The sequence below is a fragment of the Daphnia carinata genome, chromosome 5 (genome assembly GCF_022539665.2).
Source record: "Daphnia carinata strain CSIRO-1 chromosome 5, CSIRO_AGI_Dcar_HiC_V3, whole genome shotgun sequence".
NCBI classification, from domain to species: domain Eukaryota; kingdom Metazoa; phylum Arthropoda; class Branchiopoda; order Diplostraca; family Daphniidae; genus Daphnia; species Daphnia carinata.
In genome coordinates, this window is record NC_081335.1 from 2,152,695 (window position 1) to 2,179,709 (window position 27,015).

Consider the following 27,015-nt stretch of genomic DNA (forward strand, 5'->3'; position numbering starts at 1 on the left):
AAAACAAAGTTTATGCCGGGGCTTTTTCTAGTCAAACGCGAAATTTGCGCCGTCGAAACCGTTTTGTTTTTTTGTTGTTTTTTTTTTTTGCTCATTTGTTTACAATTTTGCTTTTTTTCCTGCTCCAAAATTAATCGGGTCGTTAAACATTTCTTGATTGACTTGGAAAATTTTTTTAAAAAACTAAAAATATCAGTTCAAAACAATTGTCGGTTATTTTGTGATCGTTAGTCCGCCGTGTCTTGCGTTGCGGACTAGACGAAAGTAAAATTCGAATTCAGTGCAAGGGAATAACTTTATATACCATTCCCAACAGATGGTCATTTATCAGGTACAAGTTTTTAATGGGCATCAGCCAAAGACGTGTGCCAAAGCTAAAGAAACAAGACAAGAATTTAGGGGAAATTTCTTAGGACATTATATACGTTTTGCCAATCGATTTAAAACTACCACCTTTTTCATTTTACCCTCTACCCCGAAAACCTCACAGTTACCATAATCTTAAGTTGTCATTTCATTTTTTTTTTTTTTCCTTTCTTACTCGTTTTTTTTTCCCCTTTCCGTTTTACCCCAGAGAAAATTATTATTGTAATCTTGTGTTCGCTTTTTTTTTCTTTTTCTTCGAATAATTGCAAAAAAAAAAAAACAAAAAAAAAGATTTTTTTTTTTTTTCGTTTTGGAACAACCGACCAGCTCAGTTGAGACAAGTTCCAATAAAACCAAACAAAAATTGTGCAAAAAGAACGTTTCAGTCGTAGAAGACGTTAAGTGTTGATAGAGAAAAAAAAATTAATAATAATTTTCTGGGATAAAAAAAAAATTTAAGATAAGCAACACTTGATTGCCCATGACGACTGTATAACGTGCCCGGTTAATTGAAAGGGCAGTACGTGTGTGTGTGTGTTTGATTGATTTATTCTTTTCTGTTGTGTTGAAAAAAAATAACGTCTTTTGTTTTCCTCTTTCGTCTTAATCAAACAACAAAAAAAAAAAGCTTAAAAAAAATATTTCGTGCTTTTGTGCGTGTTTTTTTTTTCTTCACCCAAATATCATCCTGTCTTATTTGTCTATAGTTGATAGAACATTTGTCATTAAGAGTTGTGAAATTATTTTCTCTTTTTTTTTTCTTTGTTTTGATGAGAGAAAGAGTGTGTGTGTGTGTGTAAAAAGCCTTACACGAACAGGGTGAACCCAAAAAAATGCAAAATTTTTCAAAGAACCCCCCCCCCCCCAAAGAAAAATTATTAGGATACAGGGAATTTTAAATTGTATTCCCTACCTTGAAAAGAAGCTGATAAGTTAACAGTCAAACAAATTATACGGGAAGGGGCGAGGACTTAATTCACGAACAAAAAAAAATGGGTGACGGTTATTTCTGGACAGAAATTTCTGACGCTTTGTTGTGCATGTTTGTGTGTATATAATATATACGACTTCCTGACCACACTGTTCCCAGTCGTTCAGCCCCACGTTTTTTCGGGTTTCTGTATTTATTTTGTAATTTTTGTCTTCGGCCTGGTCAGATTGAATGAAGAAAAGCAGTTAATCCAATTGGTACAAGACGAGGGAACAAATTAAGATCATCGTGTGAACAGTTTACCTCGTCATCTTTGCAATTAGTCTCGTTCTCTACCTTCGCATTGACATCCGTTATTCATTTCGTTCACGCCAAAACTTGCATTTCTGCTTGTCGTTGACCCGCACTGTTATCCGCAAAACTTTGCAATTTCAAATGGGGAAAACTATATCATTCATTAACGGCGCCTCCCACGTACGCATATCGTAGTGAAAAGACATTGCGTTCACATGGACAATCATTAAGGCTAACTAAAGTTTCACTTTCGTTTGCTATTTGGCGACTGAATTCACTTCAGTTCTAGCTCTCTTTTTGTTTGTTTTTTGTTCTTCGTTGTCTGCTATTATAACAATCTTGCTTTTTGTACTTGAACATCAGTTCATTTCCTCTTGAAAAGTGGAAGACTTCGTTCGCTCTTTTTCGCGTTGCTTTTTCGTGTAGATTATTATGACTTCACCTAGACGTAGATTTTGTTTAGTTTTTTTCAAAGCAATTTGTCTTGTCCACAGTAAAAAAAAAAAGAATTTTAGATGATATTCGTCGCAGAGATGAAGGATGTAACACTTGAATGAGGATTTAAAGTAAAACAGGAAGTTAAACAAACAAAGCTATAAATATTAGCCGGTCAAAATTGATTGCTCAGAAAAATGGAACAAAGGCAATGCGGAATATCTTGTGAAGTCTTTCGCGCACTGACATATCCTCCACACACAGCTGTGTCTTTCTTCATTACACACACACACACACCACCACCTGGGTAGAAGAAAAAGGCTTTTTAGTCTCCCGTTTCAAGTTTTGAGTTGTATCACATTTCAAACACTCGCACGGTAAACGTTTCTTTGCAGGGAATATGATAAAATATCAATTTTTTACTGCGGTTCACCTGTCTGCCCATCCCCTGTCAATTCCCGCAGATGCATGATTTTTTTTTTTCGAAAACATAAATTATTCTCTTATTTTACCCAGTCTAGCAATGGTTGAGAGGAAATTTTCAGCGTTTTGATTTTTCTTTCGTGTGAAATTAAAATACTTATCATTAGTGTCAGTTTTATTAGATTCACATTCTTGTTTTTGGTTTCTTTGTTGTAAAGAAGAAAAAGAAAATTCTTTATTGAGGATAAATTAAATCCCCATCCACACCCCTTTCCCACACATAAATTAAAGTTAAAAATTGGAAAAAAAAACAATAAGCAACATCAACACCTCTTGGGGATAAGAAGAAATTTAGTGCAATCTTCTTTTTTTTTATTTTCTTGATATCTGAGTGTATTTTGTAAATTTGATTGTCACACATGCTGATGACAGACACTCGAAGATCATATATTGGATTGTTTAATTTTTTTCTCGTGGAGTTTCTATATAAACATTTTGTTATTACAAATACACATCGTGCGCTGTGAAATTACAAAAGAAAAAAGAAAGGGCTGGAACAAGAGTGTTTTGGAGTGCAAACGTATGTGTTGTATGAGCATCACCTGTCATAGCAGAAGAACACAATCGCCCCACAAGGAAATGATCTTAAATTTTGTTTTTTTTTAAGTCTCTGATAGTTAAATCATCCAAGGGGGATGATGTTATATATAGAAGCTCTGCTTCTGGTCCGAGAAATGGAGAGTTGACGAAACTATTGCAGTCTTTTTTTTTTGAGTTTCACGGAGAGTGAGAACGACTTGCAATCAGTCCGCCTTGTGAAAGAAAGTTGAAGAGGAAGGCTAAAGAAAAAAAAGAATGGGCGAGTGTGTCCTTGTCTGCCGTTCTGATTATTTGAGAGGAGAAAGTGAGAGTTCTTTTCTGGAGAGTTGAGACAGAGAGAAAACGAAACAGGTTTTTTAAATTTTATGATTATTGAGGAACGCGGGCAACAACGTCCGACCAGTATGTCCTGTAATTCTGGAGCACGGTACCCCTGTATAAATGGACAGAAAGAGAAAGTGGAAGAGTGAATGAAAAAAAATGTTGATGAATGACGACGTGATTGTATGAGGAACTTACACAAAGTAGACGCGGCCAGAAGCTTGAGGTGCGTGCCACAAAAGGGTGACCGTCTCCTTGGGATCGTTGTCTGTGTGAGTGGCAGCCGAGCATTCCGGGTAAGATTTCACTTCGGGATGTTTCTCAAATGTACCGATCCACTCGTCGGTGGCAGCGTCGCGTCCTTGGAAGAAGAATCCCTTGAACGGATACTTGGGTCCGTGGATAGTCACTGAGGTATTCAAATTTACGTATGTTTAATCAGTTCTGTTTTTTTAATGTAACCATATTTTAATCTTAGGGCATACCTGTGATCTTGTCGCCTGGCCGGTAGTAATCGCTTGAAGCTTCAACGATGAATGGGTTCGTATTTTCAGGCTGCGGTTGAGTTCCGCCGTGATTCGGTCGGTTGGGCTGGGCTTTGACACAGGCGTCAATGGGTCCACCGTTGGGGAAAGCCCGGCAATTTTCAAAAATAAAGAACAAAGTGACCAACGTGCAGATCGCCTTGATTGCCATCCTATTTCGAATTTTGAACGATAAGCAAACGAAAAAAACTGTTAGAAGAACGGCTGCCGGATTTCTTTTAGCGATGCTGGTTGAGGCACGACTGACGGTCATCGGAGGACGAACTGCCGGCTTTTAAAGGGGCCGTCGTACCATTAGCCTCCGCCAGAATGAGAGAAGGGGAAGTGCGTTCATAGGAGGTGCTTTTGTTTTAATTTGCAAGAGGTGCAAAACCCCACCTTCTTGTACAGCTGTAAAGTTGAGATCAGACGAGATTGGCTGGCCTCAAAGCAATTGTGGGTTTTTTTTTCCTCTCTCCCTTTCTTTCTTTTACATTTACAAAACCCACCGCTATCCCTTTTTAGGTTCTAAATACGAAATGCATTGCTCATTCAAACTTCGTTCGAGAAGGGAGAGGGGAATAGGAAATCAGACCACCACCTGGTGGAGGGGAAAAGCGTGGCTGTCTTGCTGGGGCCCATCCATTCGAGTTGTTCAAAATTCAAATAAAAAGAAAACTGTCGAATTTTGAGAGAAAGTTTTCCAGACAGCCGCTTTTAGATTGGTTCGTCGTGTGAAGGTGACAATTCCAAAATGCTTTTTTAGTTTATTATTATCATTTTTTTTTAATATTTTCTTTGAATGTATTGATTCTATAACCGAACCGGTTGATTTCACTTGTTTCACTCGCGATGGAGAGAAATTTTTTTTCTTGCATGTGAAGTGTTACGAGAAAGTGGTTTCCGCCCTTCACACTCAACCCGGGTTATTATATGCCAAAATTCGATTGCCGTTCGTTGGCGCGGTTGTTGTGGTAGAGGCTTGCGAAACGCTCAAGAAAAAAACAAAATTTCCTCATTTTTTTAAAGTTAGTCTACGAGTTGTTTGTTTTTTACCCCACCGCTTTTCTAAGTTTCAGTTATTGAAAAAAAAAAACGCTCCAACAACGCAAAGCGCTTGCGCAATTATTTTTACCTTGAGCGCGTTCTACTTCTTAATCACGCTGCTTTTATTTTTCAATAGGTTCCGGACAGATGTAAAAGCATTTCGTTCTTCTTTCATTTTTGTTTCCTTTCATTGTGATGAAAGAAAATGCCTGCAAGAATAATTCATCAAAAATTAATTGTTAGAATATAATGAAGCAAGTGCTTCTCTCCTGTGCAGCTCTTAACACGATCCCGCGTGAAGATTCAGGCGTTGACCGCTCAAGGTGCGTTTGCGCAACTGTCTTCATCTTGAGGACATTCAACCTGTTTACCTCGAATGTTTTTGTACCTGGCGAATCAAAATAGGCACTTCACTCTTAATTGCTTTTTCTTCTTCTTCCCGAAATAGGTGATGGATGAAGATGAGATTTTCTGAATTATTATTTTAGAAATGGCCGGTTGAAACGTAATGACGCCCATCACGTGTTTTTGCCAACTCATGCTGAGTCAATGACCGTGTCGGTTTATGGACTGGTACAAGTATTCTCTGAATTTCCTCTCTGTGCTAATATATTTACTTGAGCAACTTTCTCCTTGAATCAAATCTTGAATAAATGAAATCTTTTTTTATAGTGAAACAAAATGAAAAACAGCAGAGGAAAATTCTGTTTGGTTTCCTTTTAACCGAGCGTTACAGCCGTTGGATTGTCGTGCCCGTGAAGCTGCTTGTGCCTCTTGTTGTTGCGTGAACGGCCGATGAAGTAAGCAACGATGACAATGACCACTAAAGCGGCCAAGATGGAACCAACGATAATCGGTACAGTGTTATCGCCAACCGGGTATCTTTCTCCATCTTTGTAAAAGTTCTTATACGTGCTTTCCCATCCGATCAATTCGTCCGCTTTAGATAACTCATCCCCTAGGTATTTTTCCAACGGTGCGAAGTAATCCAAAATCGCGGAAGGGTCAAGCTCTGAGGTACCAATGGCCTCGTACAACGTCTCCCTCCACGGCTTAGAAAGTCCAGCTTTCAACAATGTTCTACAAAAAGGCCAATGAGTTCATGAAGGGAACGTAAGAGTCGAAATACTATGATTGTGTCATTTACTCCATGATTTTTCCAGCATCTGTGTTCTGATAAATGTCGCAGCGATAAAGTGGCTTCTCCGGATCATTCGGGTCGAACTCTTTAGCTTCCAGACACAGAGCTTTATGAATTTGGAATTGTAAAACGTTGGCCACAAAATATCTAACGATTGAAATTTTAACAATTCAGATTTAGAAAACTAAACACTCAAGGCATAAGTTGCAACGCATACCTGCTGTATTCCACATCGGCTGCAATATGATACCTAAAGCAAATCTTAATTAATAATCGAACGTTTTCATGCTATATAGTTACATACTTGGCTCCAGGATCAAAATCATCCTCGTAACGAATGCTGGGTGGAACGATGCCTTGATAGTATTCACTTAGATATATCCATCTATCCATCCAATTTGATGAGTTATACTTTCCTTGGAAAACGTCCCAACGCCAGTTGTCCATGACATAAGCGAATGGCAAAAAGGTAACCTGAATGATGGGGTTTATCATCAAATGAATATTAAAGGGTTTTCCAAGAAAATTTTTATCTTAAAAAATTCAATACCTTTTCTAGGGCAGTTCTCATCAAGAAATTGAGATCCGATTCGGGGGATACGACGTAGTCATTGATAAGTCCGATTTTACTTAAATGTTTCGGCGTTGCAACCGACAAAGCCATGACGTCACCAATCGCCTCATGAAAACCTGAAGCCCATTTTATTGTGTGTGCGTTAACAGCAGTCATTTGTTTCCACATTTGTAAAAGTATAAGAGTGGTGACTAGTTACCTGGATTTGCTCCATCCCTGAATGTGACTGGCAAGTCTTTGTATTGTTCGTCGTATTGGATGTGTCCTTGTTCGGTAAATAGACAACCACTTTGATTAGTAAAAGCTTTTACTCGAAAATGGAAATTCAGTTCAGTGTACCTTGTTCGTGGTGAACGGTGATAAGGTCTGCCATGTCGATACCAGTACACATTTTGATCCTTTTATAATTGCATGGCTATTGAACGAAAATTTTCAGCATGCAGACTAGAGTGACTAAGACTTACCTGAAATCTTTGCCATCAGAGAAATCCCAAGCAGAGGCATGACAAACGACCTCTCGGCCGTCAGTAGGCTTCTCGATCATAGAATTTGGGCCATAGCAGGTTGGCATTGGAAGAAGACCGAGTGACGTATAGAATTCTTCTGCAGTTGTAAACATGCGAGTGGGATCCCATTTCTATTAAACGTTATTTGTTAGCTTACTCAAAATCACGAATTGGTAGTTTTAATTGTATTATTGTATACCTGATTTTGCATTTCTTGTGTGACGTCCACAGTACCAGCTGATGGATATGGTTCCAATAAACCGTAAAGGGCTTCCCACGTTTGAGCCCACATGTTTCCTAAACCCAGACCGGTAGACATAGCATAACAATGTTCTCAAACATCTTAAAGGAAAGCTGTCGAGAATTCACCTAAAAGTGAAGCTGGGATAGGTGATTTATCCTTCGGAATTTTCTCCTCGCCATATCTCTCTCGCAATTTCATACGAGTGAAGGCGTGAAGTTTCTCAAACAAGGGTTTCGTTTGTGCCAAAATGTTTTCCAGTTGTTGCTGAAAATCCTCTGTCTCGTAAGGTTCCTTCCACAGTACAGACATGTCCGTTTTTCCTGTATTCAGAAAGAAAACCAGTTGATAATATCTACTGCCCAATTTTATATTGATTATTGTCGTACCATTTGCTTGAGCAGCTTTGTTGCTCAATTCGACGTACTGTTCGTAATCGTGAAGCATAGGCCTGGATGCAACTTTACGCCATTCACTCCAGACGTAATTTAGTTCATCGTAGTTAGTGCTCGTCGCCAAAATCTCCTCAATTTCTGTTTCGGAACACCAGAAGCTTTTATGTTTGCTCAAAAGATGATGACGTGTTAAATACCTGGCTCCAGGGCGAGTTTCTCGTCATCAGAGCACGATGGCTGTTGATACGGGCAAATCTTGGCACTGCTGTATTGGTTGTTCATGTTGTTGATTACGTTTGTGCGCTAATTAATCATACAATTAATCTCTTTATAATTTATATGTTGTCCAATTTGTTTAGTACATTCGTCAGATCCTCCTCGGGGAGAGCGGCCACGCCCAGCGTTTGCAACAGTTCAAACTGTCGTGCCAGTGATTCATCTTCGAACAGCTCGTATTCGAATTGGGTAATGTATTGCTCCCAAGATTCTTTTCGATAATTAGCAACCTTAACGTTCCACTCCGTCTGTGTTTTAATTATGATTTTGTATAATTTGTGGACACCTCAAAACTAATTTAATTTAATGTTTTTCCTACCGAATTGATTCCGTTAGCTTCGGTCAGATTGGTCTGGTAATTCCATTCAGCGATTGTGGCTTGATTGTACAAGTAAGACGTCGTTTCTTCGTATTCGCCGGCCATATATTCGGCCGCAAAAGATTCACAATAACCTTCCCATCCCAAGCATTCACCTGATCTGCTGTTGGCAGATTCCAGCCATTTTTGCAGTGGTTCAAAGTAGGTGATTAATGATGTAGCATCCATCATTCTACTTCCTGTTAGAGCCTCCAACGCGTCCGGCCAGGGTTTTGAAAATCCAGGCTCAAGCATAGCTCTGAAATATTAAGTTTGGTAAACGGTATTGGGTCTTTTATTCCTATGGGACATATAACGTTAGTTTTTTTACTTGAGTTTGTGTCCCGCCTCCAGGCTTCCATCGAAATCGCATTTATAAAGGGGCAATTCAGGATTATTGGGGTCATACTGGCCAGCTTCTTTACATAGGGATTCGTAGAATTGGAACTGGACGATGTAGCTGACAAAGTACCTGCGATTTTCAACAAAGATAATTGCTAAGTAATCAGGCAATAGTAGTGCGGTCTTAATTGGGAGTCTGTCATAACACAATTTGTTGCACGTAACCTAACCGGTTGAACTTTCTCTTTCTATTTTGTTGGTCTCGTGGTTAAGTACCGTCAGACTTTCACTATCTAATATGTTCGGACAGTTATTGTACATGGAACGTGCCAGGTGTCTTTGGCGATCAATCCATTCTTTTTCCTGCTCCGTCTAAGTTGCTGGTTCAACACTCCCTCGCATGTACATTCGTACGTGATTCGAATGCCCAAATCCCTTTTTGTTAGTTTTCTTTTCTTTGTACTATAACCATTCTCCGTCGCCTGGGTGTCTGCCGCATTCGACATTTACTCGTTGTGTTTTCTCCGATAACACGAAATGAGAACGCCAAATTGATTCACTTGGCTAGTTTGCTCACGCTCTTGTGCGCCTGGGAAAGTGGCTCAACGATAAAAAAGTATCTTGAAACTAATGACGAAATTATTTGTACAATACGCCGAGCGTTGTGCAAAAAAAGTGAAAGACGTCGCCTACCGAATGTATTCAACGTTGGCCGGGATGTGGTACTTGGCGCCCGGATCAAAGTCCAATTCACTGCGAGAAACCGGCGGCTTCAATCCCTGTAATTCTTCTCGCAATCTCCACCATTCCGCGTTTAAATTACTTTCGGTGGTGCTACCGTCGAAAACTGACCAACGCCATTTGTCCATGAGATAGCCGAATGGGATGAAAGCAATCTTTAAATCATTATGGATCAAGTGTTATTCTTTATGTAAAAATGAAGTTTAGTAATCAGTAATTGCCTTTTCTAGAGCTTGACTTAGCAAGTAGTTGAGATCTTGCTCAGATACTCCAGCTGGAAGCTCTGGAAGATTGTCTATGCGTGGCTGTGTTTTGGTTGGTGTCGTTTCCTTTAAAAATCCCAATTTTTTCAAATGAGCTGGAGTGGAGACGGCCAGAGCGATGGTATCGCCGATTGCCTCATGGAAACCTAATAATTTTAACATGGTAACTATATATCAGCGAGTTTATTTTGTATGGTGATAACATACCGGGATTAGCACCGTTGCGGAAAACCCAATGTTGATTGCGGTAATTCATGAAATATTGGATGTGCCCCATTTCGTGGTGGACCGTAACGAAATCTTCTTGCGTGACTGTCGTACACATTTTGATGCTGTTTTCCGAAAGAAAGAACAAACAAATGGAAGCTTATCTTGGCAGCTAATAACTGTTTGAGTAGCTATAACTGACCGCCAATCTTCTCGTTCGCTAGTACTCGTGCCGGGACCGAAGAAGAATTCTTCGGCAGAGGCGTGGCAGACCACTTCGCGATCAGCAGGTTTCTCAATCATGCTCTTTTCCCAAAAAGTTGGCGTCATGTTGTCAAAATGCAAATCGACAAAGAATTTTTCCGAAAGCTCAAACATTTTTTTCGCTGTATAACCCTGATTCAAATAATAATCAATTAGAAACCATTACCAATCATATAATTTTTTTGAATGTGTTTACTTGGTTGTTCATTTCTGGTGTGGCGTCTACAGAAGGAGCATCTGGATAAGGTATAACATGCTTGGCGATATTGCCCCAAGATTGAGCCCACATATTTCCTGCAAGAAAATTCACATTAATTGTAGCGACTTTATTTTGATGTTTTAACAGGATTGCAGCGGTACGCACCTAGGACGTGAGCTGGAAGGCGGCCATATCGGTCTACTTGTCCTTGATAAACAGTGGTAGACAATATTCTTCTGACGTAGGTATAAAGCTGGACGTAGAGTGGTTTGACTGTTTGCCATAGAGCTTCAATTTCGGCTTTAAATTCATCTTCTGAGAAGCCTTCGTACAAGTAATATTCATTCCATAATGAGCCCATGTCACCGTAACCTATTGAACGTAAAACGGAGAATCATTGTGTGGCCACGAGACAGACAAGTGGCTCTTATCTATCCTATTACCATTCAGAACTGCAGCCTTGTTGTTGAGTGCAACAAAGTCCAGGTATTGCTGCCTGATGGGTTTGCCAGCCATTTCTCGCCACTGGGTCCAAACATATTCCAATTCATTGTAATCGGTGGAAGTTGCCATTATCACAGTCAAGTCTTTGAACGGAAGGGGAAAAAAGTTAAAAACAGGTCATAAATGTAGTTGCTTATTTTTAGAATTACCCGGTTCAAGAGGCATGCAAACGGTGGGATCGTCCTGTTTACAAACTTTTGCCTCACTGTAGATGGTCTCCATTTCTTCGGACAGTTCCGTATACTATTCAAATTATAAAATCGGCTAATTAATTATGTTAAAATTCATTGTTTTGTTTCATTTACTCTTCGCGCATCTTCAGCTTCAAGTGCAGCCGGACCAATAATGTTCAGGTATTGGAATTCTCGTTTGACAGTGGCATTATTGAATCTGGAGTAATCAAATTTAGTAACATTGATCCATGCCTCCTTCTGAAACGCAAGGTACTTGACGTTGGCGTCAACCTGGATTACACAAGATGTCAAATCATTTTAGAAAGATAATTTCAATCGCTATGCGCTGCCAGAGTGTAGCATAGCAGTACATGAACCGTAAGCAGAGATAAGCACAACTGGTCAAGGGCAGCTTAAAAAGAGATATGAAAAGAAAAAGTACGAGATAAGCTGTTGAACGACTACCGTAAACAAAATCAACATTATTCTAGAAACAATTAAATTCCTTAAATTTAAATTACAAAAATTGTTTAGAAGGAAACTTACTTGAGCCTGAGCGTGTTCTTCAGTGATATCAGTTATGTACTGCCATCTTGCCATCATTTGGGCATTAGCCTCTCGCAAGTAAATCGGATCCAATTCTTCTAGGAACAACGTGGCTTCAACTTCATTTGAATTGAGCTGCGCGTTTGCTGATGTGGCGATCAGCAGAATCGTCACCAAAAGACGGAGCAGTGGCCGTCTTAAACTGGCCGTCCTATACATCACGACTTCTTCTTTCGGGCTACAAACGAAGAATGAAGTAGTTGAGATCCAGACGTCCGTGAAGTAGATTATTGACAGGTCCTAGAGTGCTATAGTACTTCTCTCTACCCTGTTGTTCCATCACTGATAAGGCTATGTCGCACAAGATGCGTCACGGCAAGTCTTGAGACGGCAGGAATTGCCATGATCTTGTTCGTTATTTCACCAATCGCCATTGGTTTGTTATAAAACAACGCATTTGGTAGGCTAAACCTGCTTCGAATTCAAATAGAACGTGATGGAGTAAAATGTCAATATTTCGGTGTTAAAACGAAAATGCCGGATTTGGGCATTTTCATTTTGGACGTACATCAATCTCACAATCCCTGCCAATCATGCATTTTTATCTGGGTATCGATGGCATTATCTCAGTTAAAAACGGATGGCTGTCATGGCACTTGGATACACTATCCAAACAAGACAAGTCGTTCTATGTGACCAAGTGTCCCGGCTGTGGCATTTAAACCGCCTCCAAAATTTACTTTAAAAAATTAACAGCAAATAAAGATTAAATGTACTATATTGAATGTCATCTTTAAAAGATCGCGCGATTTAAGAATAGTTATTCTCTTTGAACTTACCTACAATTAGTTTTTGTTCCAACGATTTCGACCATTAACAACGTTGCCGATTCAGATATGTATGATTTTACCGTATGTACTCATGCATCAACCTCTTACGTTTTGATGGATCTGTGACAAGGTGATAACAACATAAGAATAGATTTTGTGAGGTCACGATAATATGCCTGGGTGTAACATTGAACATAACGCCCATCACCGATCCTAAAGTTCAGAAACAATGGCTGGTTTTCTTTTTGGATTAAAAAACGATACGAATAGGTGAGATTAATACTTATCTTGCAACTTATTTCCTTTTAGAAATCTCGAAAAATTTGTCTCTGGATCAAGTAGGCAACGTAAAACACAAAGAAAAAACTGGGGGTACTGTTTCAATCCAGCATACAATCCCTCCCTACCCTTAAGGCAGCGTTTTCATCACCAAGGGGAGGTAGGAAAGCCAATCGTTATCAAATTTGCTCATGTCTCGTTGGTTTAAGAGATGTAGCTTTAATAACATTAAGAAATGGTTTCCATATAATCTGCGTTGTTTGAGAATTCGCGTTTCTATACACGGAAAAAGAACATTTACTCCGGAATCTCAACCCTATCTTCGATACCACGAGGTGCTTGGCCAAAGAATAGCAGTTTTCTAACTGAACTAAAAGATCAAACTGAAAAGCAAAGAGGTTACCATTTCTAGCGTAAGGTGGCGTCAGCCTGGTAAGCGGTTCAGCGCTGAGAAGAGGCTTCAGATTTCACCCTCATGCAGATAAATTTAAAGTTCGTTGTCAAGTAGATCAGTTCTGAGGCTTTCCAATGAATGTGACCTGGTAACAGTTTTTAAAATCAGAATTAGGAAATATATTACCCAGAGACTGTAACTGTTCCAAGAATAAAAACCTATGGCTACAAACAACGAATCATGGGTAAGAAATCCATTCAGCATTATTGAACATCATGATATCTACTGTCCCGAAATATCAATCGTCTGCACATGTTGAAAAAAAAAGGTATCCTAGCCTTGCATGACTAGCCTTTTGATTCACAACCAGTTTAAACGATCGCCCAATACGACACCATATTTCTAGTAGACAAAGTAAAGACAAAGCCTGTAGTTACAGTGAACAGTCATGCAAGGTGAGAAAATTGCTTGTTTTCGAAAAAGTCTCGTATCGATTGACGAAAGCATGTAGTACCACTTGGTGATCCGTATCCATTAAAATCCGATTCTACAGTTATTTTTCCCGCCTAAAGTATTCTTACCTTCCATGGCATGCGTCACGGGGGCCAGTGCATACGCCCCCAAATTTTTTGGTTTATCAAGAAGAATGTAAACTATTGAAATTCCTTACTTTTTGTTCTAGACCGTTTGGCTCTGTCGATTCATTGTAAGATCATGTTATTGTAAACTAGCTGTACAACAGATCGCCATGACAACTCGTTTTGCACAGATCGACACGTGTACGACTGTATGTCCTTTGTCAGGGAATTGGTCAACTATTTGAACGTAGAATTTTGGATCCAGTGAGATTTTCAAACCTAATTGTACAGTTTGATTTTTTCATTATTTACGCGTCGTCAACTTGTGTAGATTTTATTTATTTTTCGTGCTAAAATTTATTAACAAGTTTGACTCCCCTGGTAGGCTTGCGTTCGTCGTTGTTTACTCTCTTTTCAAGAAAACGACGTCGTGTGTCCCAACCACCCAAATTGAATCATCATCCCGCTGCCCATTCAGAGCGCACCTCTAACCCAATCTCAAGCGACCTTTCCTAAAACGTACAATTGCTTCCTCTCCAGAGTTTCCACGTCAGCTGAGATAGTTGGACTGTGATTTTGTGCTAGACGATTCGTCGTTAGGTCCCCCCTTCTCTCCCACACACAATCACCCTTTTTTTTTATTTATTTATTCATTGTTTTTCAAAACCGAGCTTCATTTATCCTACTCGGGGCGTCTTTAATATAGATATCAATAGTGGGCGTCCCATTTGCTGCCCATTGTTGCGTTCAAATTAAATATTTGAACGCTCGATTTGTTTGTCGCGTTGAGCTGTATCAGTCTCAATGATCATTGGTGTAAAATTTCTCTCTCGAAATCCATCGTCTTGGCGCAAATTAAAATAACATTGAAATTTTAAACCGCATTTTGGAATTATTAGGTACAAGCCATGCGCTTTATGTTTTGTTAGGAAATCAATCTGAAGCGAAATGGCGGGGGAAGATTTGCGTCATCCACAATGAATGTAACAGACAAAATAATTGTCTCGGCAACGATTGGTGTAGACGAGTCGACAGTACCACGAAACCGGACCGAAAAAAAAAATATAGTCGGGAAGGTTTTGCCGCATACTTTTAGAAAGAAAAGCGGTTGACCAATCGCTTTTGCAAACATTGAATTGAGCTAGATACAAGACCTCTTATTTTAAGCGATGGAAAATACATTAGCTCCCGGCTAACGAGCGATAGGTTAACAACACACGCAACGATTCAATTATTCATCACCTTTTGCGTAGTAATACATCAAGCAGAGGAGGGAGTGTCTAAAGTTACGCTATGAATAGCCTCTAACGTCCACATGATCAATAGGTGTTCTCACTTAAAAGCAATTACCACAAGTGTTATTTCATTGATGAATAAAAAGAATAATAATAAATGCAAAAACCGAATTCAAAAGACAGATTGACTGGTTTTTATATTTTCTGTTGACATTGTCCGCTAATATAGAGCTACACTCATTTATGTTTTTATTAATCATTTTATTTGTAAATTCTTGGGATAGTATTTAATTTTGGTTAGGGTAGGAGTGGGTCAGAGGTAGGGAGGGGAATATTTGATTGGTTAGTACGGGTGAAAAGGTGTAGCTATTTAGGCATGTTTACGTCGAATGTTACATGGGATACTGAACATTAATTAAGCAATGGGACGTACTCGCCGTCGTCTTCAAATTGTTTTCAACTTCCAAAATTCCATTATCTTAAGTTCTCCTCTTATTACCATCGAGTCTCATTCATATTATTTTTTGTCTTGGGTTTTATTTTGTTTATTCTCAATTCTGTGCCCTAACAAAACAGAACAAACCAAAAAAAAAGACATTAATGAATGTTCTAGCAATTCGATCATACGTGTTATTTTGATTTGAACCTCTCTTGGAAAAGACGATGGGAAATCTGAAAGTCAGCGATCGGTTGCTCGTCTTCGTTGAAGAAAACAACAGGAGGAATGACCGCCTCAGATCGTTTTCCCCTCATTCCCATAAACGAGTTTGACGATGGTTCCCTTTTTTTCTGGAACGGTTGTTGGTAAACGTACCGTTCACGCCAGTTGGGGATGAAAGCTGTTCCAGCGGCTAAACCGTTGACCATCTTTTTGCCTCTCATACCGAGAAACTTCTCACCGTGTATCTTTCTTTTTTCAGGCACGAGGCCGTAAAACTCCAGCTCGGCGATCTTGTCCCCTTCGGATGATCCTTCCATGCCGAGCTGATTGTCATCTTCTACTTTCTGCACATTGTCTTGCAACGACGAGTTTTTCTTACCTCGCATTCCGAGAAAAGCCCTGCTATTGGGTGTTCGCTTGTCATAACCGGCCAAACGCTGAAGGAGAACTAGTTTCATCGAGATTGGAAGTCCAGAAAAGACTATAGCTTCTTTTGGCATCGGTAGGATCGGATCTGCAACTTTTGTCGCCGGATTCTTATCGGATGATTGTTCCGCTTGCTGCTGAGAATTTCTCCAGGAGCGGAGAACGAGTCCTCGCGTTTGGCGGGCCATTATTTCGTCATCATCAGTTGGCACCTCAGCTGCAGAAGCTCGGCAATAAGCGAACACCATCATTAGGACACCCATTGCCAACCACCATCTTTCAGCTGATCCTCTTCTAAACCAGACGAGAGAAATCAGGTGTTGTAAAGGTAAGGAGGCATTTTTATCAAATAATTTCGTGACCCTCACTTAAAGCTATACTTATCGCATAAGGGAAAAATGAGTTGTTTTATCGATATTGTTTGGCCCTTTGTTTGTATGCTTGTAATCCTCCCATCGTCCTACTCGATCGTGAACCTAAAGGCTGCAACCGGGCCATTTAATGTCTCGCTGGTTCGCGCCTCCCGTTTTTGCTCACGCTCCATTCCGTGATCAAGGCCATAATCTTAGAAAACATGCCGTATAAACCGTTTTGTCCTCGTTTAGCTACTTCAAGTCTTTGGCTTGTTCATCGCCGATCATTTTGCGAAGGATTTCGCTTAGCTCGCCTTTTTTACGTAACCATGCAATATCGAGCGCGTTCGTCCCTCCCCATCCGTTACGCGCCTTTGATTCACCAGTCATTTACATCTTTCATGTGCTATTTTGATGTTTGACAGCTAGTTAACTAACAGAAAATTTGAATTCGATAGCGCATTCCGATTAGGTCTTTTGTTTTGCACGCACGATTGGTTCGATTGAATGTCCACCTATATATGCTTTGTTAGTTGCCTTGTTCCGTCAGACGGATGAATGATTCCATCATCGTGCCAGTTGTCCCTATGCTCTTTTTGCTTTTGCTCACTACGAATTTTACCTGGACAGTTGGACGTGTCTGGTCTGAATACGGGTGTTGGGTGTCCCACCTGTCATCACGTCCATTTTTCAGAGTAGTAGAAACTAATTAGATGTCTATAGCTCTCAACTTGATCACATATGTAGCATCGTGCGTGACGGTACTCACATCAATGAAAATCTTTCGTGTTTTGCCCCTACCTTCCCCTTTTAACATTTGCCATTCCACTCTTGTGTCACGGTCATCCAGAGAATCCTTTGTTGACAGTCGTTCGAATGCGTTATAAAAGCACAGTGAAGAAGAAAAAGAGACCGGAAGTTAAAGGTGCATTGGCGTTTTTTGACCATGTCGATGGTCCATCGTTCAAGTTATTTTCATTGTTTACCTTTCATTGACTGTAAATTCGCAGATTTTAAAACGTTTTCGCTTAATGGGACACTCAGAGCAGGAAAATCGTTAATCGAACAAAAGTGGAACAGCCTTGGCCGATTTGGAAGCTAACAACAAACTATATTTGGGAGAATCGATTTGAGGAAAGAGAGGGGCTCCCTTTTTTTAAAGCTTTTTTCCAGGAGGGCAATCTGTGCATTTTACTTTTCTTTTCGTTTCTTCCTTTTTCCATTCTCCACTATTTTTGCCTTGTACTTTTTTTTTTTTTCAAAGGGTAACGGTAATGTCCTATTACTGTGTTTTCTTTCCAATCGGATTTTAATGTAAAGAACGGACATCTTTATTTAATGTCACTGATGGCTTCTTCGCATCAACAGATGAATGATTTAGATTACGCCTTTATCTGTCTCTTTCTCTAAAAATTGGACAGTCATTGGAAAAAACATCCAATTCAATCAACTCCTTTTATAGCCGGACCTAATGTTACGTGCTCTTACTTAACGACAATCAACTGCATCATCAGATAAAATCTTTTCAAATTCTCGATTTCTTTTGCATAACAAAATTGCGCGTGATTGAATATTAAACCATTCATTTAAAACACATTTCTAATACAATAAAATCAATAGAACTTACCTAGCCATGACAGAAAGAGGCGTTGGAGCTTTGTTTGACCGATCGAAACGGCGCGTAGATTTGTTTTTGTTCTTCGTCGAAAAGAAATGGAAATAGGTTTAACTTATTTCCGTTTCTATAATAAATTGTTGCCCGGGCAATGTAAAAATGTAACTTTGATAGCCTAACTCACAGCACTGTTCTCGTTTATTTTGGAACTGAAGATGGCCTCTGACTAAACGCAACAGTAGTTCACCTCTCCCCTCATATAGTGTTGGCGAGTGCTCCTGACGGAGTCGGTGGCCAAAACGCATTGCTCGCGACCCCGCCTTCTTCTTCTCCGTCTCCGTTTTCTTTCGTCAATCGCACCGTGTATGTGCTATACCTGAATGACGTCATATTATCATGTGGATTTTGTCCTCTCATCAGCTTTTTTTTACACTCGATAAGGTGAGCGTCATTCGATTGTCATTTTGTACATAACCACCGCCTCCGTGCCATTTTGCCTTATCGGCAAATGCGTATGCTGTCCGGCTCTCTTGGGCTATTTGAAAGAGAAAGAAAAAAATTGTGCTAACCTTTTAGATTATTGTATTGTGCGATTCCCGAATGATTCATCTAATACGTTATTGGAAAAGTTAGTCAGGGCTCAAGTGATATGACCGCTATCAGATTGAATTGGGCTTGCGATTACGATTTTCGATATTATTTTTAAATTTAATTAACTGTCGTTCTGTTTACGTAATTCTAATAATGATAGTGTCCGAAATGGTGAAAGTTCAAGAGCTCACAACTGTTATTGCTCCTTAGGTCATTTAAAAAGAAAGCCGTTTGAAGCGTTAAGTAGCACCTGTAGAAAAGGACTCTTAACAAGATCTCAGAATAGCAAGTCAAGAATAGCAAAAGGATTTTTTTTTTATATCGCACCCATTCCTCTCTCAAAGTTCGTCTTTCTTTAAGGGAGGTAAGAAAGGGACTAGCAAGTAAATGTTTTTCCTTCTGGGTTAACAATAAACACGGTACTGGGCAGTTAGCACTCAAGTGTTTAAAATCAATAATGGTTCGCACTTTGTTAAACCTAGGAAACATCGTGCAGCATTGGTCGCGTTTGTGTGTGTTTGCGTTGAAGAGTAGTATTGAACACTCGACAGTTCACGTTCTTTCAACTCAATTTCTTCTACGATCAAAGACGGTGGTCTAGTCAACTAGAATGAGATCTATAACATCCCCCCCCCCGCTTTTTTTTTGTCGCGTTACGAAATTCAACCAAAAAGAAAAACAAAATAGGCGTGTTGTGCCCACGTAAACCGTTTTCCTTACACAATAGGCGAATTGAAAGGACTCTCTATTGCCCTCTCCTAATATTTAGCATTAGTTATTTTGCGTTTAATTTCAGCATTTATGACGTGCATATTGCAGTATTCAATCTAGATTACACGCGCAGTAATCAAGAAACATTAAATAATAATCGCTCTCGACTTGGCGTCCTGTTTTGATTTGCAACCGCTTTTCAGATTGCAGAAGGGCTTAAATAAAAATGAGAAAAGATGTCTTTCATATTTAAAGGTGAACGTTGGTTTGGGATTGAGGAAATAGCGGTATCTGCCTTTATCTTGCGGCGCTGACTTATGTAGCTAGGTTACCTGTTTATTCTGCTCAGTTCGAATTGTATTGCACAATGCAGCGTGGCTGGTTTGTATATATGTGTGTGGGAGTGTCCCGCCATGTCCGTGAAATTAATTTGCTGGTCGTTCTCTCCTTGTGTCTGGTATTCATTGTAGTAGATATCGTGCATTTCAGCTTTCAATTGGTTAGACCCGGTCTCCCTCTATTCGCTCTCGAAAAAAGTTACACGTCTATTGTTTTGATGTTTGTTTACTCTTTCGAAAGGGCCCTGTTGAATTTGATCGTGTACGCATTAGAACTGACACCCTTTAACTGAACACAGGCAAAATTGATCGGCGGCAGAAATTGGTAATTGTCTTTAGCGATGTATCCGGTAGCCTAGTTATTTCAATCAGATATATTATTCTTTGCACTTTTTTCTTCTAACAGCTATGCGTGTTGGAAAAAAAAGGCATTTGATATTCTCTGGAAGTCGAACTGTAATTAATGCGCTGTAAAGTGAGATCAAAACTTTGAAACGGTCTGCAATTAGGAAATTTTTCGCTTTGCTAAAAATAAATTCGGTATGCTAGATCTCGCACATCTGCATCAATCGCTTCTACAATATCCGCTGTGCTTTGCTTTAAAATTAGTTGTTCGTTCTGCTTCAAAAAAGCTGTTAATGGGTACATCGAACGGAAAATAAGAACTCGAACTCACTACTTTGCCAGTTTAAAAGTCTAGAGGAAGTCCCCTTTAAACTTCGATTGATGTTTTTTAAAGGTTCACACTTGTAGAAACGTGTCGTGCCTAAGCAACTGAAACGGTCGCGTAGGCAGAACGCTTTTGCTAAAGGTTCCCCATATAGCGTGTAGATTAGTTATTGGTTATTGCGCGATGTAAATTCAATAAAAATGCTCATACATACTCGATGTTGCCATAAAATTTGCCAATCAATTTGAACCATTGTTGGTAGTGTGTATCAGTTACATTAGGCCAGCGCAATACTCCTTTGACCCCAGATTTGTCTTTGCTCTTTTTTTTTTTTTTTCCTCTTTTGGGAGTTGGGCGAGTAATTAAATATCGATCTATGGGAATATGCTGACTCAGTATGTATATAAGCAAGATGTGCGTATGTGTGTACTGTGTATGCGTGCCGTATTGCGTGACACCACACACTATACACAACAAGCGCTGAACAATCGATCTGTAGAAAAGGAATGGCTCCCTCGTCGTATTAAGTCCGAATATTAAATGTTTATAGTGGAAACATCTCGATTTGTCTAGTGAACACAGTTGGTTTTGTGGGGTTTGCATTTCTAAATAATTTCCTTGAAAAATAGGTAGCCCGATAAATGTTAAAACGCAATCCACCCCAGTTTATGTTCACCTGCTTTCCATTAAATATTTTGTTGACGAAATTGTGCGTCGTCACTGAAAATGTTGTTGCTATGAACTCAACATTAGCAATTGTAGCACAATTTTTCGAACGAATGGACGTAATCCTCGATTTCGGAAATGATCGAAATCCGTTTTTTTTATTCGTTTTCCTTATCAGATGTTACATGTGTTTTTTACGAATTTGCTATCCCGTCTGCTAAGGTCTATATACGAGTAGGCGTTAAAGTTCACGATGTTGGATCACGGAGAAACATTCATCATCTTTTCTGTTGGTTTTACCTGTGGATACCTTATGAGCAGAATAGGAAAACGATAGCTCCTACGTCGTTGACAGAATATAGAGTGAGCGTCGAACAGTCTCCAAACACCTGCTAGCTTTCTCAGTCGACCATCACGCGCGAGCACATGCAGAGTACACACTCCCCCCCTCTGTCAACAGGATTACCTTTACATACAAAAATGGAGGGTCACGCACGAATTCTCTGAAGACAGAAATTTTTTTATGCCTGGCCTAACTGGAATAATCAACTCTTTCCTCTCCCCTGTAACTTACAATTGCCGAAATATTTTTGGCGATCTGACATACAAGAGGAAGAAAAAAAAAGAAAGAGAAAATTCAGTGGAAGGAAAAAGATTGACACAGACTAAACAGAACCCGTATGATAACCCGACTGATTTTAAGTATAACAGAAACCGAGAATGTCAACGCCTATGGTAGCCTTTCGTTTCGCATATCGGGGGATTTATTTTCAGTCTTTTATATGTTGTGTCAACCTGTTGAAGGCAAAAGGGCAATCAAGGTCGAGGCAAAGAACTCGATGAGTTTTACTAGAAGGTTCCCTATGGGTTAGGTGGACAACGTGGACTCCTTGGCTCCTAGGTTATTCTTAATAGGTTTCGGCATTTCTGAGAAATGCGGTGTTTATTTCCGCCATATATTTTCGAAATAATTTGAAGAAAAATAAGGATGTGTTTTGTATTTTTCGTTATTGCTCCGTGACTATCATCGGGATAGGGGCGAGATTGGGAAGGTTTAGAGAAGGAAGTTCGAAAATATTCACTATGTGTGTAGGCACATCGCAAAGTTTTACCTGGATTTCCGTAATTGATATGTGGAAAAAGTTGTAGTTTAATAAAAAGATGATTATGATGTTAGCACTTCATGTTTTACTAAGCAAACAGGTGTCTGTTTACGAAAACCTGCAGCAGGAAACTTACACAACTATAGACGACGAAAAGTATTCATTAATGTTTTTATTCCTTCTCTCATTTGTTGTTGGGCGTACACCGATAATGGTGTGCAGCATAGGTAAAAGCATAATGCATTATCATTCTTGTTGTGTTTTCTAATTACGGAATACTAAGCAATCGAAGTCCGATTTTTTTGTTTGTTGCATTGATACTAGATGGCGTGCAGTTGGGGACTAGGTAATTGAAAGCCGTGAAATCCTTTCAAGAGGCATAGTTCCACTGGTAACATGGCAAGTTGGGGGATGGGTTGTTGTCCGCGATTAAAGCCAATCGGGACCGAGCACTAAAGCCAGCATGTACGACATCTGCATCTCTATTTGGTAGTTAATTTTGTGAAATGGAACACGTCAAATTGCACTGACAAGTGTTGTGATTGCTTATGTCTTTGACCTGAATGCAGGTAGAAAATTAGCACGTACTGCCTTCCTACCTAATGGACCAATCGTGGATTTTCTCATTGGATTGGTTAAATAGATAGTGTTATCATATTGTCATTCTCCAGTTTTCTACTGTTGATAGAATGAGCAATAATGAAGAGGAGAACGACTCTTTGACTTTATCTCCCGTATGGAAATCATATCGTAATTACACTTGTGCTTTCTGACGGTATTTTTCAGTTTCTTAATTTTTTTTTTCTTAGTCTACCAATTACAGCAAGAAGCCCCAACAGCCATTGCCATACCTTGCTACTCTAATCAAGATGATGCTAACAAACCACATTACTTTGATAATGAATATCATGGGTCCATTGCAAATCAAGAAACACAAAAGTTGCTGCAAAAAGATGGTCATTTTCTTGTCAGAGAGAGTGGCAGAAACAGAGGACACCATACATTAAGCCTTAAATTCAATGGTGAATTGAAGCATTACAGGTAAATCCAAGTCTAGAACTTCAGTATTGCAATTGAAAATATATTTTTTTGTAGATTATATTTTGATGGCCAATTTTTTGTTGGTGAAAAGAAATTCGACTTATTGTTAGGTAATAAATTTTCAAAGCTATAATCATTCAGAAATAATTCTTCCAAATTTGTTATACAATAGATCTGGTTAATGATGGCCTTATCACAATGCATTTGGAAATCAAAGCTGGGGACTACATTCATCTCATGTGCCGAGCGGCAAATTACGAACAAAGTCCTTACTTTACTCTGAACGAGAGGAAGCGCCGAACTTTGAGTCTCGGTCGCAATAGACCAGCCCTTGTACAACCGATCTCAGACGACATTCATTATGATAAAGCTCACGTCTTTCGAATTCAAAACTTCAAAGGCCTTCATTGGTGTGACTTTTGTGGCAATTTTATGTGGGGTATCGTTGCTCAAGGAGTTCGATGTGAAGGTATTTAACTAATTATTACTTTAAAACCAATCATTAAAACCAGTTTTTAAACTTCTAAACCGTAAACCCAGTAGCTAATTGCCCTTTATTCACAGACTGCGGACTCTCAGCACACAGGAAGTGCTCTGAAAAGATTCCTGCCGACTGCTGTCCGGATTTGAAACTTTTGAGAGGAGTGTTCGGTGTGGATTTGACAACCCTTAACAAAGCACATGGAAGTACGCGGATACCATTCCTAGTTGACATGTGTGTTAAGGAAATTGAAAGACGAGGTCTCTGTTCTGAGGGAATTTACAGAGTCTCCGGTTTGAGAGATGATGTTGAAGCACTGAGAGTAACTTTCGACAGAGGTAAACAGGTTCAAAACTGCAGTTTCCCTGGCCATAGATTTTATTTCAAATTTCTTAGATGGTGACAAGACAGATCTCGGACCTTCGTCATGGGAAGATATCAATGTTATAGCTGGTGTTCTGAAATTGTATTTCCGTCTTCTACCTATCCCGTTAATCGCTTTTCAGGTGTACCCACTTATGATGACAGCTGCAAGTAATTCTACCGTAGAATTTGATTACTTTTATTTCTTCATTTTGATTAGTTGTATTTTATGTAATTCTAGAAGAGCCTGACGAAAATCGCCGTTCGCAACGAATAAAAGATGCTGTACAACTACTTCCTCCTGCTCACTACAACTCCCTGAAGTATCTCATCTTCCATTTGCATAGGTAAAGATGTTCAGAAAACGTTAATCTATCACTTGCTCTAACACCCAAGGCAAAAGTAACTTTTGAGGCTCAATACCATTTTAGGGTAGCAGAGAACAAGGAAAAGAACAAGATGTCTTCCCTAAATCTGAGCACTGTGTGGTGCCCCACCTTGTTTCCTGGACCAGATTTGCAAGAAATTAACAGTACCGGATCAATACCTGACTTCCATCTTGAAGCTACTTGTCTGGACGTTATGATCAGACAACCCCTTTTGATCTTTTCGAGCGTGTAAATGCCTCGTTACCTGACAATTTCCAATCTTGCCTCAGTTATTTATGTTCTGACCACTAGTCTGACGCATTGGGTTATGTATACATCAACTATCCTTCAAATTTCCATGCTACTTCCAATACAAGTTTTACACGTGTAATAAGTAATAAAGTACAACTTCCATCCAGATAGAGTCGCCAACGAAATTCACCGGAACCGGCATACGTACTGTTCTAAAGACATCAAAACAGGTTAAGAGGCAGGAATTTTCGGTAACCCAAATTCGTCGACTGCTACGCCATCCTGAAAAGACCATTTGAAACTAGAAACACTTCTAACAAGGGGAAAAAACTCAGAATGTACCGCATTAATGCTTTCAGCGCCTGGTTCCCTGTCGGGGGCTGATGGTGCCTTGATCGCATCATCAAGATAGGACGAATCTTCATCTCCAAGCATTTCATCACCAAGAGCTTCCAATTCTGCCTCCAACTCATCTTCATCAATATCAGGAGTGCCATAACTCCTGCCAAGAGCTTCTTGGACTTCATCAGCTTGTTCTAGCATATCAGCCATGTCATCTTGGATATCCTTTGTAAATGTATGTAGACATTTGTGAATTATGCCAACATTAACATACAGAAAAAGGAGTCTCACCTCTACTTGGTCAATATTTATTTTTTTAAACTCTTTTTTCATTTCTTTTAAACCCATTTGCATAGCTTTAACGGTAGACTGGGTATCTTTTAAAGTTTGTGTAGCATAGTTAGCCTGTTCCATGTTAAATGACTGCTGACGTAGATTGCCAGCTTGTTGTTCATACCTGAAAGCCAAATTACACATATATTCCAATACCAAGATATTAAACAACTATGTTTATACATACATTTTTTTCTGCTTTAGCACTCTTAAAGCTTTTTGTTTGATAGCATTTTTGGCTGGGCCTTCTCGCATTTTGCCCATTTGATCTTTATATTTCTTCAACTCAATGTCTAATTTACTGATTTTTTTCTCAATATTGTCTCCTCTTTCATCCACCTGCACAAAAAATTGACAATTTAAAGAAGTTTGTATTGCTTACAAAAGACGAAATCGCATTTACCTTTAATATCATGTCGGACATGTTAGGAGGAGGCTGTTGTGGTTTTCCGCGCCCAAATATTCGATTCATTTTCTTTCCTAGGAGACCTATCAATAAAAAGTATATCGCTAATCCACAGGAACTTCAACTTGGTGCCGGTCAGATCAAAAGTACGTTTCGCCAACAGTTCTGTTTGCCACTATTTTAGTTATTGCACAACTATCACCAATTTCAATGTACCGTTTACTGATGTCAACACTCCACACTGAACATTAAAGGTCTTTAAATCGATAAATACCACGATACGAAAATCGCCACCACATTCAAAGAGAAACAGGTAATGCTGCTAGCTAACTTTAGGCCATCTAGGTTCCAGGAGGATTGAAAACCAAAATTGTCTTTGCGAAACGTTTTATTTATGGCAATCCGTTTTATGGCAATCCGTTTTACACAAAAAAAAATAAAATTTCGCCAAAAAAAAAAAAAAATCACACTTTTTCCTTTTTTTCCGACACGTAGCCATCTACCGCTCAGACTCGTTATTACTGGCGTAGGCAATTTCAGTCCATTGGATGCCATTCGCAGTTAGTTCAGTAGCGTGGATGGATAATAACGCGTGGCTGGAGGAACAATTGAAAAATGGATAAGATAATACAACAAAAGGATAGTAAGTATAAACATTATTATATTGGTTTTCAATTATTAATTATTGTTTATTAGATCAAATTATGAAGCTGCAGGCCCAATTATTGGAACAACACAAAATATTAGATAACAGCAAAGCTAAGGATGGTAAGGCCGAAATAATTCTATTTATTTGCTTTTATTCATTTGTGTTTTGTAGCTCAAATTTGAGTCTACAAGCTCAGCTAGGGGAAAAGAACAAATTGGAACGGAACAGTTTCCAAACAGTGAAGGAGGTTTTTCCAAACTCATTCCTAACTGAACATGAGGATGAATTAGCATTAGGCGAACACAGTCAGGTACCTAAACTTTTCACATAAGAATTCAAAATAAGTATAGAATTTTAACAAACAATTATTTATTGTTTAGTTATTCAGTCCACCACCTGACAGTGTGTTAAAGTTAAATTCTCTTAGTGCTGCACTAAAAGAATTGTTAGTAATAAGTCCATGCAGAGACGGAAGTGAACAATTGTGGGACCGTATTTGGGCTGAAAAATGGGTGTGGTAAGGAAACCCAGAAATAGCACGAGTTCAACATAAAACATGAATTAGGTACTTTTCGGTTTTTTGTCTATCGAAAAAGTATTTTTAATGCTATTATTTTGCATTCACAGAATTTTAGTGGGGGATCAAGTCAAGTCTGGAA

The 27,015-nt window shown here is 39.2% G+C and overlaps 5 protein-coding genes and 3 long non-coding RNA genes across 11 annotated transcripts; 4 read left to right on the forward strand and 4 right to left on the reverse strand.

Moving 5' to 3' along the window:
- Nucleotides 1–2,892: 2,892 nt before the first annotated feature.
- LOC130696778 (reelin domain-containing protein 1-like) lies at nt 2,893–4,196 on the reverse strand. Its single transcript, XM_057519896.2, has 3 exons — nt 3,856–4,196; nt 3,569–3,779; nt 2,893–3,482 (listed from the first exon to the last, which is right to left on the reverse strand). The coding sequence occupies exons 1-3, from the start codon at nt 4,166–4,168 to the stop codon at nt 3,419–3,421; spliced, it is 588 nt and encodes a 195-aa protein (XP_057375879.1). The 5' UTR covers nt 4,169–4,196; the 3' UTR covers nt 2,893–3,418.
- A 150-nt stretch (nt 4,197–4,346) lies between these two features.
- On the forward strand, nt 4,347–5,753 carry LOC130696797 (uncharacterized). Its single transcript, XR_009002704.2, has 3 exons — nt 4,347–4,922; nt 5,078–5,514; nt 5,614–5,753. It is a non-coding gene; the product is annotated as an uncharacterized LOC130696797 (long non-coding RNA).
- LOC130696747 (angiotensin-converting enzyme-like) lies at nt 5,629–12,026 on the reverse strand. The gene is given in 26 exon segments (XM_057519850.1): nt 5,629–6,021; nt 6,089–6,229; nt 6,300–6,332; nt 6,387–6,556; nt 6,633–6,772; nt 6,856–6,921; nt 6,996–7,054; nt 7,121–7,293; nt 7,362–7,459; nt 7,532–7,726; nt 7,793–7,936; nt 7,996–8,101; nt 8,161–8,322; nt 8,394–8,691; nt 8,764–8,904; nt 9,468–9,670; nt 9,737–9,924; nt 9,986–10,110; nt 10,188–10,381; nt 10,446–10,543; nt 10,614–10,820; nt 10,892–11,035; nt 11,102–11,195; nt 11,258–11,416; nt 11,672–11,935; nt 11,937–12,026. Coding segments are annotated over 26 exon segments (4,038 nt in total). The 5' UTR covers nt 12,012–12,026; the 3' UTR covers nt 5,629–5,660.
- Nucleotides 12,027–13,278: 1,252 nt separating this feature from the next.
- LOC132087999 (uncharacterized) lies at nt 13,279–22,270 on the forward strand. The gene is made up of 3 exons (XR_009421048.1): nt 13,279–13,418; nt 15,908–16,402; nt 22,215–22,270. It is a non-coding gene; the product is annotated as an uncharacterized LOC132087999 (long non-coding RNA).
- Nucleotides 15,166–18,280, reverse strand: LOC130696775 (uncharacterized). Of its 2 annotated transcripts, none has more exons than XM_057519891.2 (3): nt 18,055–18,280; nt 15,634–16,368; nt 15,166–15,551 (listed from the first exon to the last, which is right to left on the reverse strand). In XM_057519891.2, the coding sequence occupies exons 1-3, from the start codon at nt 18,060–18,062 to the stop codon at nt 15,539–15,541; spliced, it is 756 nt and encodes a 251-aa protein (XP_057375874.1). In that variant the 5' UTR covers nt 18,063–18,280; the 3' UTR covers nt 15,166–15,538. The 2 variants fall into 2 exon arrangements, with proteins under 2 accessions (XP_057375874.1, XP_057375873.1); XM_057519890.2 differs by having other exon boundaries at nt 15,166–15,544; nt 15,615–16,368.
- Nucleotides 22,271–22,578: 308 nt separating the features above from the next.
- On the forward strand, nt 22,579–24,776 carry LOC130696768 (N-chimaerin-like). 3 transcript variants are annotated; one of them, XM_057519883.2, is made up of 9 exons: nt 22,579–22,690; nt 22,765–22,871; nt 22,931–23,162; nt 23,217–23,272; nt 23,335–23,631; nt 23,727–23,981; nt 24,040–24,177; nt 24,248–24,353; nt 24,438–24,776. In XM_057519883.2, exons 2-9 carry the CDS (start codon nt 22,811–22,813, stop codon nt 24,625–24,627), a joined length of 1,335 nt encoding a protein of 444 aa, XP_057375866.1. In that variant the 5' UTR covers nt 22,579–22,690; nt 22,765–22,810; the 3' UTR covers nt 24,628–24,776. The 3 variants fall into 3 exon arrangements, with proteins under 3 accessions (XP_057375866.1, XP_059351409.1, XP_057375865.1); XM_059495426.1 differs by having other exon boundaries at nt 22,603–22,871; nt 24,251–24,353; XM_057519882.2 differs by having other exon boundaries at nt 22,609–22,871.
- On the reverse strand, nt 24,748–25,965 carry LOC130696776 (charged multivesicular body protein 5-like). Its single transcript, XM_057519892.2, has 5 exons — nt 25,705–25,965; nt 25,489–25,640; nt 25,260–25,425; nt 24,969–25,193; nt 24,748–24,908 (listed from the first exon to the last, which is right to left on the reverse strand). The coding sequence occupies exons 1-5, from the start codon at nt 25,771–25,773 to the stop codon at nt 24,858–24,860; spliced, it is 663 nt and encodes a 220-aa protein (XP_057375875.1). The 5' UTR covers nt 25,774–25,965; the 3' UTR covers nt 24,748–24,857.
- A 315-nt stretch (nt 25,966–26,280) lies between these two features.
- Nucleotides 26,281–26,915, forward strand: LOC130696803 (uncharacterized). Its single transcript, XR_009002710.1, has 4 exons — nt 26,281–26,350; nt 26,404–26,475; nt 26,528–26,666; nt 26,737–26,915. It is a non-coding gene; the product is annotated as an uncharacterized LOC130696803 (long non-coding RNA).
- The last annotated feature ends 100 nt before the right edge of the window (nt 26,916–27,015 follow it).